This window comes from Mauremys mutica, chromosome 1 (genome assembly GCF_020497125.1).
Source record: "Mauremys mutica isolate MM-2020 ecotype Southern chromosome 1, ASM2049712v1, whole genome shotgun sequence".
Classification (NCBI taxonomy): Eukaryota; Metazoa; Chordata; order Testudines; family Geoemydidae; genus Mauremys; species Mauremys mutica.
Genome location: NC_059072.1, coordinates 61663514 through 61681348, shown reverse-complemented (window position 1 = coordinate 61681348; position 17835 = coordinate 61663514). Strand labels below are relative to the sequence as shown.

Sequence of the window (17835 nt, the reverse complement as noted above, 5' to 3'; positions counted from 1 at the left end):
CATTTCAGTCCACCTTTAAATTTTTAAACCTGTACAGTGGCTAAAGATATTTTGTAATCTGTTCGAGAAAGACAACCGAGTTGGCACCAAAAAATAAGAAAGTTCTAATGATGGATCAATGAACTGTCTTGCAATTTTTCCTTAATCCTGTAGCAGTAGTAATGTTTGCCTCATCAATTTCTCAACTAGAATATTCTTCAGCTTTAACAGTACACATGTATGTACACAGTCTCCATACAAGGTTGGGGTTTTAAATAGGATATTTGGGAAATCAGACTGGCACTACCTAAATTTAAATGTGCAAACACTGAGCTAAAGCAAAACCAGAAAATGTTGATATCTTGAAAAACAGAAAAGACTGGCAGAATCTTTAAAGGGACACTATCAAGCATTAGCAAAAGATACAGGCATAGTAAACTCCATGTCATTCTTTATAGCTGTGTTTCCTCTCTTCCTGTCATAGGTCTCACCCCCACTTGGAGCTGTTGGGTTCCAATGTGGGGACCTGCCTTGGTTTCCCTCTAAACTAAAATCCTAGTTTAGATCTGGTAAAATTGCCACCACCCAATCAATTACGTGGATTGGGACACAATCCTTCCCCAAAATCCTAGGGGATCCCAAGAGCTCCAAATCCATGGAGTTCTTATACCCAGGAGAAATAAACCATTCCCCCCTGCTTCCTCCCCCCTCCCTTTTCCTAGGAGAGACACCGGGATTTAACTACAGAGGGATACCTCTCCCTCCCCTTTCCCTGAGAATCCACCCAAAGAAAGATCAACCAAGTCCTAAATAGAAAAGAATTTATTAAAGAATAAAAAAAGAAAAGTCACTGTCTCTGTAACCAAGATGGAACAATACAGGGTCTAAACTTATCAATCTCTGGAGAGAATCCCCCCTCCTTTCTTTCTCAGTAAAAGCAAAGTAACAGCAAACAGGAATAAAGAATTTCCTTCAGCCAACACACAATTGCAAATATAGAAAGCAACTCAAAAGACTAATCTGCCTTTCTAATTAATACTCACTATTAAATAGTAGAAACTACTCCAGGAGAACTTGGAGACATGACTGTCCTCTCTTAGATCCAAAGAGAGCTCTAACAAAGAACACAGACAAAGGCTTCCCTCCACAGAAATTTTAAATTATCTTGTCTCTGATTGGTCCTCTGGTCAGGTGGTCATCAGGTACTGCATGTTAACCCTTTACAGGTAAAAGAGACCTTAACCCTTAACTATCTGTTTATGACACTTCCCCTCAAGTAATCTCTTTTTGAGAAGTAGTACTGACATAATAGCAAAGCTCAGCTAGTCAACATTCATGAGCAGGGTCAACAAAATCCCCACATGTGGAATATCCACGTTTCCTTAAATTTATTCACATACTCGGAACCTAAACTTTAGGGCATTTTAACAAATGAAGTTTCTAACTTTTGTTGTTGTGTGACAGATATAAAACACATGAAAATGACTGATTATACAGAGCAAACATTGAAAGCGCTGACAAATGAACATTAGCAAGCCAACTGAAAATATGGCAAAAATTCTCTTTAATCTTTCAGTTGAAGTCATCTAACTATTGTGACTTACTTAACACAAGTAAAAATATACCAGACACAAGTATACTTTTTATAATATCAATATCCCTTTAATATCCCACTTTCAAATGATACAAGAAAACAGTTATTTGAGACCAGAATGGGCCACAGAGGGAATAAAATTCCTTCATCTGAATCTATTGCATCTGAAGAGAATTCTGTCCATTTCACCTATCCAGAAAAGTTTGGTGCTTGATGCATTAACCTATTCTCTGGCTTCAAGGCACAGTGAGATGGAAACATCTCAGACTACATTTTAAAGCTCCATCAACTCTGCAATGTATCTAGAAAGATGCTAAGAACATATTAAATCTCAGTATAGATAAAACCTGTTGTCTGTAAGGGCTATAGTTTAAGAGGCTGCAAAGAATGTCCAGAGTATAAACTAATACAATAATATTGGGTTAAGTCTGCAGCCAGACCGTAGAACTGAAGTGCAACCTCCACTCATCTCAATGGAACACTACCTTCAAGGTTTAGTTACCATTATTTGGAGACCCATCTACACTACAAATTGAACCTTGCTTAGCTTTAGCACAACAGTTTCCTGATGAGAGATGCAGCTCCAACTTTGTCATAATGTGGTTCAGTCTTATCGGTGAAGACAGGACTAAACTGCAGCATAACACTTGCATGTTATAACAAGATTCCCAGACAGCGTACTGACATATTTAATCCCATCTACAAAGACACAAACAGTCAGGGAACCATCATGTCATAACACAGATACGGCAAAGTACGGCAAATGAAAGAAAATAAAAATAAGTCTCTATTCAGAAAACCTTAAAGATTTTTGTCAATAATTCAAATACATTTTTTTGTATCTGCTTACGAGTAGCCCTATAACAACAAATCTGTGTCATTATTGGTGAAGGAAACAAATTATAGTAAACATTTCATTTTTAACTTAAATAAAAAAAATTCATGAAATATGAAAAATACTTTGTGTTCCTTAAAAAAAAAATGTCTGTCCAGATATACTCAGAATGCCATGACCTTTCACAATTCTTCAGTCTTGGAATGAAGATGAAAAATTGTACACCATTAACTAGTTTTTTTAAAATGTAAATTGTTTATGTAACTAATACTTCGCAGAATGTTGCTAGCTTTCCTAATGAGTAAATGTAGATTTCTCTTTTGTCTATTTGTCTTAAATTTGTGTCTTTTGATGCATAGCTGATGTTACCTGGCATAGTTTTCCCACTTATGTCAGCATTCATGACAGCAGTGAAAACAAAGAAAAAATAAACAAATAAAAGACACACATTAAAGTAAAATAGAGGGGAGGGACTGCTATTTCAAACACTTCTAGAAATCTCCTCCTCAACAATATTTTTACATCTCTTAATATAGAAGTACCCATACATTGCACAGTCTTTTCTCAATCTTTCAAATTATTCTGTTGTGGGGATTTTGTTTAAGTATCGCTGTGCTAAACACTGGTGTATTAACACAGGGAAATCCAAAAACTTTTCCCCTTCTGAGGGCTCTAATGGCAACATGCAAGAAACCAACAGATTACATGCAATTTAATAAAGTTGCAGAAAGCTGGGCAGATCATTTTAAGATTGCACAGTTGCAGCCCGCAGGGATTTCCAGTCCCAAAAGGCTATACTGCATCTCAGTATGAGCAACCTCTACCCAGATTAAGATGAAGCACTGGCTGCTGGGTTCTGTAGTTTCCACAGGCAAGACTCACTAGATAGATGGGCATATTGTACAATTCCCTGGGCAACAACTGGTGAGATGAACACGCACAGTGAGCAAGAGATATTGAGAGTCCTGAGAAGAGTTGTTAATATTTTTGTTACTTTTCTTTGCTCAATCAACAGTTCAGTAGAAGAACCACTGAAAATTATCCCTGACCGAATTCTGCACCCCCACATGGTCTGCATACTTCTGTGCCCCTCACTCAGCAAAATGCAAAAGAAATCTATGGGGGACATGCACCTCTTCCCCGGCAGCATATCTGTTCCAGTATGCCTGGATCAGCCTCAGAGCCTCAAATCACTGCCAGGGGGAGGGGGAGGGAAGTGGCTGGGCATAGGAGACATTGATCACAGTCAGGGTGCAGGGCTGGGCGTGCATGTGTGCCAACAAGCAAGAGAGACTCTGCCCCTCTCGCTTGCTTCTGTGGCTCGCAGGGCGTGGAGTGGTAGGGCTTTTTATTATGCTGGAGGCAGAAATGTAGCAGCCTGCCTGCCTAGTAACATTGTTAATGTTCCTATTGTTAGATAACTGTTCCCATTCTCAGTCAGTTCCCCTAGGAGCATAAAATCTGTAAAAGTTTTAAGGCTCCTGCATTGCCAGAGTCAGGTAAAGCCTTATAAATGACAGTAAGGGAATCAGCTAGGAAGATTTATGTGCTTTCTTCCCTTTTTCTGTGCCAAAAATGGCACAATGGGGTTAGATTACAGCTCAGGATTTAAAAAAAAAAAAAAAAAAAGATTTTGAGGGCAAATGAAACGTTTACCAAGCAGTCAATAAAATGTCAGGACAATCAGAACCAAGCACTTCCCAAAGTTCCCAGCCAGGTCCAGGACAATGATTAGCAAAACTGTACGACTTTCACGTGTGGAAGTCTGTGCAATCTTAAATGACATTCTACTTTCCCCCCTCCCCCCTCTCTCTCTCCTTCTGTTTGGTGTTCTGTAATGTAGTTTAAATGAAAATCCAGAATTATAACTGGAATGCAGCATATTAGTTACCAAATGTTTGTAACTTAACTTTCATGTGTTTAGGAAATGCTGAATAGTTTGACTTTTTACTGTACTGAAGTATAAATAAGTTACCAAAACAACTGAAATCAGTGTGATTATATTGCATCATTTTAACAAAATATGCAGAATTTTGCAGAATTTTTAATTTTTTGGCGCAGAATCCCAAGAGTAGAAAATTTTGAGCCCTTCACTAACACAAATAGAGTAACAGAAAGAAATGCAAATATTCTACAAGATATTCCAACATTACTGTGTTGTTTCTTTTGCTGTGCCCCAAACAGTAGCATATTACTGATCCATGTGTTAAAAACCTGAAAGATGATTGTACATATCTGAAACATCTTTAAAAATGTTTTGCTTTCGGTGACCCATATGCATCTCACAATTGTATTGTTAATGTATATAATTACCTGCCAAAATATCAGTGTTTCTTGCAGCTATCGTTTTAACTTTTATTATTCCTGATTCAGCAGCCTATAAGCAAAAGATAACAATTAGTTCAGCAGCTAGTTTACATCTACATTATCTGAAAAGAAAGAAGTTATCTATGGTTAATGAAAATTTTAACAGTACAAACATCAGTGCAGTTTTGTTGTGTTCTCAGTATGTACAACCAACCTGACAGTGAGGGATTTGTGCTTTCTGCAATTCTGCAGCCACAATCTCCATCTCTTTCCACACAATTGTGATCAAGAACCTCAACTTTTAAAAAGAAAGTGAATTACTTTTCTGGTGTTCATGGTTATGAAGATAATCTCTGCCAAACACAAAACCTGTACAATGTAGACTTCCCAAGTCTTTGAACAGCATGACACAATTGCTATGATGTATGAATTGCACCCATTTATCTCAGCTGAAACACTGACTCGTAAAGCCTAATAATGTAAACATCAGCAATTTTTTCACAGATTATTTTAGCAGCGGCATTCAGCTAACACACCTATCCACTGCTGTTAGATGCAGTAGCTGATGTTGGAGAAGCAATGGGAAAACTGGCTGTTGTCAAATTTGAATCAGCTGACAAAACTTCCAGCTTTAACCCCAAAACAACCATGCAACATAGTTACAAGATCGGAGGGAAGTGTATATCAAAACATTCTGAAACGGCGATTTCTGCTGAACTTATTATCAAAACTAATCTACAAGAGATACTTCATCAAATTAGACTACTATTTTTCATCTTGAATTCAATATACATTTTAGTTTAATGTAATAATCCAACAAACATCTTTTAAAAATACATGCATTTAAAATACAAAATTATAACAAGTCGTGTTAAGGCCTACACTTATTATAATCTATTACAAGCATTTAAATTCAATTAATATTAAACAGTACGTTTGCTGCCAAAGTTTTAAAGTTAAACCAATGAACTCATGGACATCACTAACTAAGTACTAGAACCAGAATTTGCTGAAGCTGTAAACCAGCTTTTGACAGTCTTTTGCAGGTGCAGAGAAAATATTTTCTTGATTTCAGTTTATTCAACTAGTTCAGTTCAATGACTAGTTCATTTAAAGTTGAGAAAACAACTGGCAGCTGAAAAAGCAGGAAAGCTTGGTTTTTTTCCCCTCTTTCAATCTATCCATAAACACTAGGTGTGAGAGGATGAGATCTACTACTTCTAAAGTCTCGAAGGACATGGTGATCAGAAATACTCAGTTCAATTCACTAAATTACAGATAATACTTCCTTTGTTTAAAAACATCAGTTTTAAATACAAAACATATTTTGATTAATCTTTTTCCCCCTTATGTATCCAGCACACAAGGTAGTTTTCTTTAAAAAAAAAATTCAAATTGTTTGTGCATTTTTAATTTAATTCCAGTTCCATACAAATACACCTTGTGACAAATCACAGGTTAAAAAAAAAATCTAGTAAATCAGAAATGAATTATTCACTATTTTATTACTTTATAATAAAAAGTGTACAAATTAATCTGAATAAATGTATATTGAGCTATATAATTGCTTAAATAAATGTTTACAGATATAATACATGGGTGGCCAAACCACGGCTCGTGAGCTGCATGTAGCAATTTTATAGTTAAAATGCGGCTTGCGGAATTCCCCCTACGCCCTCCCCATTCTCTGCCTACCAGTCTTGGGAACAGGAGAGCTCAGGGTTTCTGCCCTGTGGTGGAGGTCTAGGAGCTTCTGCCAGAGATGACTGGTGCCTGCTCGGTGGGGGGGAGGAAGGGAGGGGAGCACAATGTAAAGGTTTGCCACCCCCCCCGGCTTGAGTCATGCTCCCACAGGAACACCTTCCCCCCTTACCTTCAGCAGCTCCTCCCTGAAGCTCCCAGGTGTTAGCTCCATGTTGAGAAGCAACAGCAAACAGCTGGGAACTGCAGGGAGGAACCACTGCTTTAGCTCCATGGGGAGAGGCAGCAGCAAAAGCAGGTGTTCTCCTGCAGCTCCCAGCTTGCCAGCTCCAGCAGCTGCCATGCAGGGATGGGCCCCAGCAGCATCATGTGACTGAGTGGGGCCAGCAAAAACTAGCAAATATGGGGAGGGGGCGTGATTTTACATGCCCCTCCCATGCATCACCTCTGGCTTCTGCCCAAGGGGGGGGAGAGGGTCCAAGGGTTTCAGCAGGACTGGGGCTGAAGTGTGAATTTGAGAGTCATTGTAACTAATTCAATAATATTACTGCAAACCTTCATATAACTGTGTGTATTTTATTTCTCAGACTAAACCTAAATTCTAAATACATCTTAAGCTTTCTACAAGTTTTGTCAATTAAATCCAGGTAAGGAAATGGTAGAACTATGCATCAAGCCTTATACTTTGTTAAATTTCAATTTATTCCTGAAAGTTTTGGGAATGAAAATAAGCTTCGCTGAACACCACTTTCCTATACTTCAAAAACTCATACCTGAACTGATGTACAGTAATGACCATAAACCAATGTACAGATATAGTGTCTTGGTTAAAACTGCAGAGCACTGGATGTCTCTCTTATTTATTTTAACTATCTTAACTTCATTTGCTGAAATGTTTAAATTTTTCAGGAAGTCATCTCTGTTCTGCTACAGTTCTAAAAGCTAGGCTAATTAGGAGTACCTTGCCACATCAGATTGTTTCTATTAATTAATATGAAGGATTTACTTGTCACAGTCTGACTTCAATTATCTTCAAACTAAACCTCATCACATCTTCTGGCAATTGATTTCTTTCCTGCCAGCAGTGACAAACTCAATTTGAATCAAAGAAAAATGAAATCTGCCCGTGGATATAAGATGTTCACACATGCTACCACACTTTGCTGGGAGAATGGAATAAACAACATTATAGTGTAATGCCCCTGAACTGGCTACGCAGCTCTGCAATGTTTGTATAAAAATAGCAGATATTTCAGAATAAAACTAGATGAAAACAAAATATATATATATATATATATATATATATATATTGTTGAGACCAAAGCAAGATGTTTTACTGTCATTCTTAATATCAGAACACTTTATTTTTCCAATTCATAGAAATATAGTAAATTAGATGATCATTTTAAAAAGCTAAACAATGCCCAAACTAAGCAAACTGTCTACATTTATATTGTTACTACATGTGACAAACAAAAGAATATTGATATGTGAATATTTTATTGAAAAAGTAACCATGTACTAAAAGTTTACAAAAAATTAAGTTCCTAGTGCTCTAATTCCAATTTATGAGTAAGTGTCCTATTAGTAGGAAAGAAATTAATGTTTATTTTGCTAGCTATGACTTTGCTAACTATAATTATTTTATTATATATCCAGTATGTTTACAAATTAAACTAATTTTAAAGCATCATTGCTTGTTTCTTTTTAAAAAGAAAAGATTCTTTTTGACCAAAGTATGTCTTATTGACTTTATGCAGCATGATGCACAGCTTTAGTTTAAGTTACTTTGTTCTCTCTCCACCTAGTGGTTAAATAAACTTACCAGGAAATACAGAACTGAGTGTCTTTAATATGGAGAACATCAATATATGGTCCCAAATTATAAACAGGAAGTCTGGGTGATTAAAAATAGGAGGAAGAGGTAGTCCCTGGGCCACAGGCTCTGTTAAATGTGTGGTCCACACTATGAAAGAGTTTAATAACCTCTGATGCAGAGGACTGCCAGCACCACTGATAAAGTGGTGCAGTCAATAGCACAAACATGATCTTCCTCTACCAAACTCATTCAAACAGGGTAAAATATCAGGCATTCAAGGTGGTAACTTAAGATGTTTATTGCTACAGATGTTTTGTAGCTTTGTGATAACTGCAAAATCCAAATAAGCATTTGTTGTTTAAGATTAATTCTATAGTACTGGTAGCCCACCTACCAAATTATTTGCTGCCAGATCATTCACTCTGATGGCACAAACTTAAATAATTAAAAATAACATTGTCAGTCCATTGTGCATTAACACCATAACACTAGGGTTATGTCTATACTACAAAATTAGGTCGACTTTATAGAAGTCGATTTTTAGAAATCGATTTTATACAGTGAATTGCATATGTCCACACTAAGCACATCAAGTCGGCGGAGTGCGTTGTCACTACCATGGCTAGCATCGACTTACACAGCGGGGCACTGTGGGTAGCTATCCCACAGTTCCCGCAGTCTCCGCTGCCCATTGGAATTCTGGGTTAAGCTCCCAATGCCTGATGGGGCAAAAACATTGTCTCAGGTGGTTTCAGGTACATGTCGTCAGACAATTGTTTTGCGCCTTTTTTCCTGGGTTACCCGTGCAGATGCCATACCACAGCAAGCTTGGAGCCCGCTCAGCTCATCGTCACCACTGATGTTGTGAGCATTGTAAACATCTTGTGCATTATCCTGGAGTATATGTAGAACTAGGCTAAGAGACGCCAGCATGAGGAAGATTTTGATGAGGACATGGACACAGACGTTCCTGAAAGCACGGGCTGTGGTAATTGGAATATCATGGTGGCACTGGGGCTGGTTGATACAGTGGAATGCCAATTCTGGGACAGACAAACAAGCATAGACTAGTGGGACCACATAGTGTTGCGGGTATGGGATGATTCACAGTGGCTGTGAAACTTTCGCATGCGTAAATCCACTTTCCTGGAACTCTGTGAGTTACTTTCCCCCACCCTGAAGCACAGGAATACCAAAATGAGAGCTGCCCTGACAGTTGAGAAGTGAGTGGCGATAGCCCTGTGGAAGCTTGCAACACCTGACTGCTACCGGTCAGTCGGGAATCAATTTGGAGTGGGAAAGTCTACTGTGGGGGTTGCTGAGATCCAAGTAGCCAATGCAATCATTGATGTTCTGTTATCAAGGGTAGTGACTCTGGCAAACGTGCAGGTCATAGTGGATGGCTTTGCTGCAATGGGGTTCCTTAACTGTGGTGGGGCGATAGGCAGAACGCATATCCCCATCTTGGCACCGGAGCACCTTGCCAACCAGTACGGAAATCGCAAGGGGTACTTCTCAATGGTGCTGCGAGCACTGATGGATCACAAGGGACGATTCACCGACATCAACGTGGGATGGCCGGGAAAGGTGCATGACGCTCGCATCTTTAGGAACTCCAGGCTGTTTGAGCAGCTGCAAAAAGGGACTTCCTTCCCAGACCACAAAATTACTGTTGGGGATGTTGAAATACCTATAGTCATCCTTGGGGACCTAGCCTACCCCCTTGCTCCCAGGGCTCATGAAGCCTTACACAGGCAACCTGGACAGTAGTAAGGAGCAGTTTAACTATAGGCTGAGCAAGTGCAGAATGGTGGTAGAATGTGCATTTGGACGTTTAAAAGCTTGTTGGCGCTGTTTGCCGAGTAGGTCAGACCTCAGCACAACCAACATTCCCATTGTTATCGCTGTTTGCTGTGTGCTCCATAATATCTGTGAGAGTAAGGGGGACACGCTTATGGCAGGGTGGGAGGTTGAGGCAAATCGCCTGACTGACAATTTTGAGCAGCCAGATACCAGAAGAGCACAGCAAGGCACACTGCGCATCAGAGAGGCTTTGAAAACCAGTTTCATGACTGGCCAGTCTTTGGTGTGACAGTTGTGTGTGTTTTTCCTTGATGCAAAACCACCCCCTTTGTTGATTTTAATTCCCTGTAAGCCAAGTCACCCCTCCCCCTTCGAAATAAAGTAACTATTGTTTTGAAACCATGCATTCTTTATTAATTAAAAAGAAAAAAAAGAACGTACAAGGTAGCCCAGGGGGGGTGGGGGAGAAGGGAAGGACAGGGCCACATTGTTTATTGTCGTCAACCTAACAATCAAACTGTTTGAATGACAGCCTTCTGTTGCTTGGGCCATCCTCTGGAGTGGAGTGGCTGGGTGCCCGGAGCCTCACCCCCTGCATTCTTGGACATTTGCTCTCCCAACAGACACTTCATCATATCCGTTTGCTCCCCAATTAGCCTCAGCATCGCCTCCTGCCTCCGCTCTTCGTGCTCACTTAATTCTCTCTTGGCCTCTGCCACTGAATGCACATGCATGAAGCTGTGCCCTATCAGTGCAGGAGGACTGCATGAGCTCAGAAAACATGTCATTGCAAGTGCGTTTTTTTTGCCTTCTAATCTGCAATAACCTCAGGGATGGAGATGATAGGGGGAGTGTAGAAACATTTGCACCTGGGGGGAGATAAAAAGGGAGAGTAAAATTTAAGATGATACATTTCTGAGAACAAAAGGGAGACTCTTTCACAGTGAATCAAGCAATTCGCAGCAGACAGCACATGTGCTTTAAGTACAAGGTCGAATTTTTCCTTTTATACTGAGCCCTGCCAGTATGGTGACACATCACACACACACGGCTGGGCAACAGAACTCAGTTTCCAGACAGCCATAATAAGCCAAAGGGTACGTGGGGTTGCCTTCATAACATGTGGGAATGTTTTCAAACTGCAATGCCCTCCTTTCCCAGAGCAAGCAATGGGTTGGTGTAGCGGGGTGGTCACCCGCTCCTGCTCTGAAAGTCTTGAAATCAGCCCTGGGAGAGGGCTGAGAATGCGAGAGGGCTGCTGCTAGGAAAGCAGCAAGCCTCGGCTGACTGGGGAAACAGCCTCATCTGCGGCCAGGTCCCAATTAGGCCATAGCTGGCCTGTATAAAAAGGCCAGTGAGCCAGGAGCTGACATAGTCTCTCACTGCTTTTAGAGAGAGAGAGGGGCATGGCTGCTGGGAAGTTCAGGGTACCTAGAGGAAGGTAGGGCTGGGGGAAGGCCAGAGGGGCTGGGGAGCTCCAGGCTGGCAACTCCCCAGACTGCAGGGCCTTGTCCAAGGCCCCATAGAGGTACTGGGTTTACAGAAAGGCAGTAGGTCCAAAAAAACCCTTGCCTGTGATGAGTGGCTTATACTGCAGTCTGCCCCCAGGGCGCGGGGGCTAGTTGGTGGCTGGCAGTAGCCTACAACTGAGGTGAAGTGCAGATGGGGGGGTGGGGGTTCCCCAAGGAGGGGAGACCCTGAGAGTGAGGAGTTATTGCCAGGGGGCAGCACCCCAGATAACAGGGCACTGGAGTCCAGGGAGGGACGCGGGGGCCTAGCAGCAGTGGGACACCAGCCTGCAGAGGGGGCTCCAAGGCTGGAAATGAGCTAATTCCCGAGACGACCAGCAGGAGGCGCCGCAGGGGTGAGTCCCACATCGCTGCAGTTGGGTTTAAACATTTAAAAGGAGGGGCTGCAGTTTTCGGGTGGATGTGCACCACACACCTATTCCCCTAACCCACTGCGTGGCTATTCTCTGGCATGATCCCTTCTTCCCTCCCCCCACCGTGTGGCTATTCTCCGGGATGATCCCTTCACCCCTTCTCCTCCACCACGTGGCTATTCTCTGGAATGATCCCTTTTAGCCAAATGGAAACAGCCCAGCATGAACAGGGTCCTTTTACTTTTCCCTTACAAAAATTCCCGTTTCAACCAGGTGACCACGAACAATATCACTCTACTGAGCCTAACCCAGAAAGATATAGACCGAATGTTGCTTGAATGCGATCAAACCCCAGGACCATTCACTGTCATGCTTTGTACTGCAATGATTCCAGAATACTTGCTACTGGCTTGGCGTGGTAAAGTGTCCTACCGTGGAAGATGAAATAAGGCAGCCCCGCCCCCAGATACCTTCTGCAAAGGCTTCCAGAGTACCTCCAGGAGAGCTTCCCGCTCCATCCCCAGACATGTGAACAGACCTTTCCAGTGGCTGTAATGACCGTGAATGCATCCAGTTCTTCAGGGCAAATCAAACATTAAACACTATTGCTTTTAAACCTTGTAGTGTAGTTACAAATGTGCACTCACCAGAGGTGTCTTCTCCAGCTTCAGGGTTGGGGATCCCGCCTTGGAAGGGTATTGGCTCCAGGATGATGAAAAGTTCCTGGCTGCCGGGGAAAACGGATTCACTGCTTGCCTACTGCTCAGTCTCCTTATCCCTGTTGCGTGAGACTCCCCCTTGCAGGTGTCCACGGACAGTGGTGGGATAGTGGTAGGGTCTCCACCTAGAATGCCATGCAGCTGGTCATAGAAGCAGCATGTATGGGGCTCTGACCCGGAGTGACTGTTTGCCTCCTTTGTCTTTTGGTAGGCTTGCCTGAGCTCCTTAACTTTCACACAGCACTGCTGTGTCCCTGTTGTAGCCTCTGTCCAACACGCCCTATGAGATTTTGGCAAATATATTTGCATTTCTTCTTTTTGATCGGAGTTCGGCCTGCATAGATGCTTCTCCTCATACAGCAATCAGATCCAGTGTCTCCCTTTTGGTCCATGCTGGAGCTCGTTTGCGATTCTGGAGGGACTGCATGGTCACCTGTTCTGCTGAGCTCGCCACGCTGACCAAACAGGAAACGAAATTCAAAAGTTCCCGGGGCTTTTCCTGTGTACCTGGCTAGTGCATCGGAGGCTCAAAGTGCTGTCCAGAGCGGTCACAATGGAGCACTCTGGGATAGCTCCCGGATGCCAATACCGTCAATTTGCGTCCGCACTACCCTAAATTTGACCCAGCAAGGTGTTTAAATTGACCTAACGTGGCTAAATTCGACCTAACCCCATAGTGTAGATCAGGCCTAATAGGTTAAAATAGTGGTTAGCTGTGTTTTGTATTATTAATACCATGCAGTTCAATCCAAATTTAGAAGTTAAGCATTTACTTCCTGCCAAAAAAGGATAAAGACTACCAAGCCTACTACATTAAACAAAATAAGTATTATAGCAAATGATAAACACATATATTGTATATTGAAACAATTCAGGTTATTTAATTATATGAGTAGTAAACATGAGGATCAACTATTGCTCTACCATTAGTACTTTAACCATAAGCAAGTGGTTTAATCTTCCACTTTTGCACTGATTCTACCACACCAATTGTCAAGGATAATTTCTATAGTATAGAAATAGAATTCTGTAGTAAACTGGAGTAAATTCTGCATCAGTGTAATTAACTGTGTCTGCCAATAAAAACTGATGAGGCATTTTACAACTTTATGATAATCACATCACTCTTTGGCCTTAGAATACATTTTTCATTTTCAGAACACCTCTGTGTATAGTGTAAATCTATAGAGATACAAATAAGACTTGGATACCATTATATAACACAGCCAAAAGTGAAAAAAAACACAAGGGGTAGTCTGAATGTCAACTTCAATAGCAAATTGATGTTTTTTCCATTCAATTACAGCAGTGGGTCTCAAACTGTGGGTCCCCGTTTTAATGGGGTCTCAAGGGTTGGCGTTAGACTTGCTGGGACCCAGGGCCAAAGCCTAAGCGCTTCAGCCCTGGGTGGCAGGGCTCAGGTTACAGACCCTGGTACCTGGGGCTGAAGCCATGGGGCTTCAGCTTTGGCCCCTCCGTCTGGGGTATTGGGGCTTGGGCTTTGCCCACCCCCACCCCCCGTGCGGTGGGATTCGGGCGAGCTCAGGCTTCAGTCCCCCATCCTGGGGTCGTGTAGTAATTTTTGTTGTCAGAAGGGGGTCACGGTACAATGAAGTTTGAGAACCCCTGAATTACAGAAAGGTTAAGTATAGCACATTAACTATACCCGAAATATTGCCAGTAATATATGCTCAAGACATTGGAATTTTTGTTTGTTTTTTGTAGGCTCCATTTTGCCCAGTATCAAATGTCATTGTAAGTGACATCACCTAGTAAATCACAGGTACACCTCTACTGGTCTCCTACCAGAACATATTAGCCTAGGATAAAGGATAATGATGCTGGCTGAACTGCTGGAGCTTCAGGATACATGCTCTTACATATGCTGTGAAAAAGCATCTAAGACTTTGGGGCGGGGCAAGGCAGGTCGGGAAAAAGGGGAGAGATGAAGAGTATGTTTCATGATTTCTCTCCTCCTCATGCCACAGCTATTCATAATTGAAACAATTCCAAGGTTTCTCAACCTCACAGATTAACCAAACACAATGGCTTCTCTAAGGTAATATCTTTTATTGGACCGACTTCTGTTGGTGAAAAAGACATGCTTTTGAGCTACACAGAGCTCTTCTTCAGATCTGGGAAAGGTACTCGTAGGGTAATGTCTACATTGCAATTAAAATCCCATGGCTGGCCCATACCAGTTGACTGGGCTCATGGGGCTTGGGGTAAGGAGCTGTTTAACTGCAGTCCAGATGTTTGGACTCGGGCCAAAGCCTGGGCTCTAGAACCCTGTGAGGTGGGAGAGTCCCAGAACTTGGGCCACAGCCCAAGCCTGAACATCTACACTGCAATTAAACAGCCCCTTAGCCTGAGCAAGCTGACACAAGCCATCTGTGAGTTTTTAATTGCAGCGTAGACATACCCATAGCGTCAAAACTAAATACAATGTGGAATAGATTATTGAACATAAGTAGTTAAAACATGGAGGGAGGGAGGCAGGGATGGATAGCTCAGTGGTTTGAGTATTGGCCTGCTAAACCCAGGGTTGTGAGTTCAATCCTTGAGCGGGGTATTTAGGGATCTGGGGCAAAAATCAATACTTGCTAATGAAGGCAGGGGGCTGGACTCAATGACCTTTCAGGGTCCTTCCAGCTCTATGAGATAAGTTATAATAATGGAAATATACCTAAGAGACACAGGTTGGGTGATGTATGTACAATCTTTTACTGGAGCCAACTTATGTTGGTGAGAGACAAGCCAGCCTGAAGAAGAGCTGTGTGACTCAAAAGCTTGTCTCTTTCATCAACAGAAGTTGGCCCAATAAAAGATATTACCTCACCCACCTTGTCTCTGTAATATGCTGGGTCTACACTGCATATACATATTCTAAGAGACCATTCAAGGTGAAGTGACAACCACTATGCAAAACATATTTGCTCACATATTATTTCTCAAGTAAAACAGTATATCATACAATTTTTTCTACAACCTAGATTCACATGCAACATTTTATATGTCGGGGTATTACTCTAAGTCAGACAAAGATTAATTTTCAGACAAAATGTTTAATGATTAGCTCTGCTTCATTCACTAAGCCAGAGGTTCTCAAACTGTGGGTCGAGCCCCCAAAGTGGAACATGACCCCATTTTAATGGGGTCACCAGGGCTGGCTTAGACTTGCTGGGGCCCAGGGCCAAAGCCCAAGCCCAAGGGCTTCAGCCCTGGGCAGCGGGGCTAAGGTTACAGACCCCCTACCTGGGGCTGAAGCCCTTGGGCTTCAGCTTTGGCCTTCCGGCCTGGGGCAGGGAGGCAGAGCCGTGGAGACAGAGCCGTAAGAAGGAATTTTTGCGCCCGAGGCAAGGGCTGGCTCCACGCTCTTTGGTGGCAATTTGGCGGTGGGTCCCTCAGTCCCTCTTGGAGGGAAGGACCCACCGCCGAATTGCCGCAGAAGAATGAATGAAGCGGTGGTGGCAATTCAGCGGCAGATCCTTCCCTCCGAGAGGGACTGACGGACCCGCCACCGAATTACCACCAATCGCGGCTTTTTCCCCCCCCCTTCTCTGCCCCACTTGGGCGGCAGAGCTGTGCCCTTCCGCTTTGCGCGCCCGAGGCAAGTGCCTCACTCACCTTGCCGTTGTTACAGCACTGCGGGGGGCTTTGGCTTTGCCTCTGCCTCCCCCCAGGGTGGCGGCGCTTGGGAAGGCTCAGGCTTCAGTCCCCCTTTCTGGGGTCCTGTAGTAATTTTTATTGTCAGAAAGGAGTCACAGTGCAATGAAGTTTGAGAACCCCTGCACTAAGCACTTTACAATGAGAATGAAAAACTGTTATGACATGGTATTATCTGAGATATATGAGCGTGTGATTAGAGACTACATCATTCTACATATGCAAAGTAAAGCAGAGTTAAAGGGACTCTGTCAATGTAAAATGTAGTCAAAAGAAATAAGTTGTTTCAGGTGGTTTTACAATCATTTTTACAGTTTTAAGTGTGTTTTTCCTCCTCTTGTTTGTGTGTGAAAAACCCACAAAAAATTGGACGTGAGATACTACCAAGGTGAAAAAAGGAAAACTAACTACACACGACATATTGTTAAATGAATAAAATAATCAAAAAAGGAAAATCCTCTCTCTTTCGGCAATAGTAATCTTGACACTTTAAGAAAAGAGGTTAAAAATTCAGACAAGTGTGATTTTGAAGTTGATATTGATCTAAGACTGCATTTGCAACCTTAATTTTGATTTCAGAACTTATAATAATAAATTTGGTTCTTAACATAGACATTTCATTAATAATTTTTTTTTTTTAAAAAGCAAATAAGTTCTTTCACCTGAAATCAAAACAACCTGTTGACGTGCAAAGCTCATGCCCAAAGAAAGAGTTCATGAAGAGCTGTGATTCACTTAGTGTGCACCTTGCATGATGGATAACTTTAGAATCACTGAAATCTTTGTCAGCAGGTAAACAAGATACACTGAATTTGAAGACCTTCATTTGAGAGATGTACACATCCACTCCATAGGTAACACCTCAGTTCCACAACCAGATCTGCTAATTTGGAACCCTGTACATATATGAAACCTCACTGAAGTCAATGGGGTGCCATGCAAGCGAAGGGATCTGTCCGCACAGAACCAGGGCTAAATTAGCAATATACACCTAATGCAACCTATCTTCCCTTTCTTTTATCATTAGCTGACTACTGTTAAAAATACTGCTATTGTTAAACATTTACAAGATATGTGCAAAATATGTGCAAAGCCTCATAACTCAGCCAAGCTTCAAGCAAATTTCATCAGATCATTCAGAGTTACTTCTCCTTTCTAAGGGTTATTTTCCTGCTAAATTTCATCTTTCAACTCGCACCTGAAAAGCCCGTAAGCCTGGGGGGACGGGACGGGACGGACGACAAGCAGTGTTTTATAGCACACTGCCTGAGCTCAGCCTGCTGAACTAGTCGGAACGCAACTCTACCCCCCCAACATCCATCTCTGGGCAGAGACTAGGCTTGAAAAGTTCTAAGTCCAACCCGAAGCGCCAGAGCTTCCTGGTGGTTATAAACCGGGGCAAAGACAGAACCAAGTTGTCAGCAACACAGCCCGGGTTCCCAGCCCGCACCCGGCAGCTGCCCAGCGCAGGCGGGCTCCGCACACCCAGCGCAGCCCGGGCCCGCCCGGGCCTCTCATTCGCCGGCCTAG

The 17835-nt window shown here is 42.3% G+C and overlaps 1 protein-coding gene across 4 annotated transcripts in view; it reads right to left on the bottom strand.

The window, feature by feature from the left end:
- Nucleotides 1-17835, bottom strand: part of MON2 (MON2 homolog, regulator of endosome-to-Golgi trafficking) — a 162404-nt gene that overhangs the window by 144288 nt on the left and 281 nt on the right. For 2 of the 4 annotated variants that reach the window (XM_045032917.1, XM_045032925.1), the window contains exon 2: nt 4722-4785. In XM_045032917.1, the coding sequence (XP_044888852.1) occupies nt 4722-4785 (64 nt within the window). Of the gene's footprint in view, nt 1-4721; nt 4786-6410; nt 6493-6588; nt 6638-17835 lie in introns of those variants that run through there. The other 2 variants (XM_045032936.1, XM_045032943.1) reach the window with 2 other exon arrangements.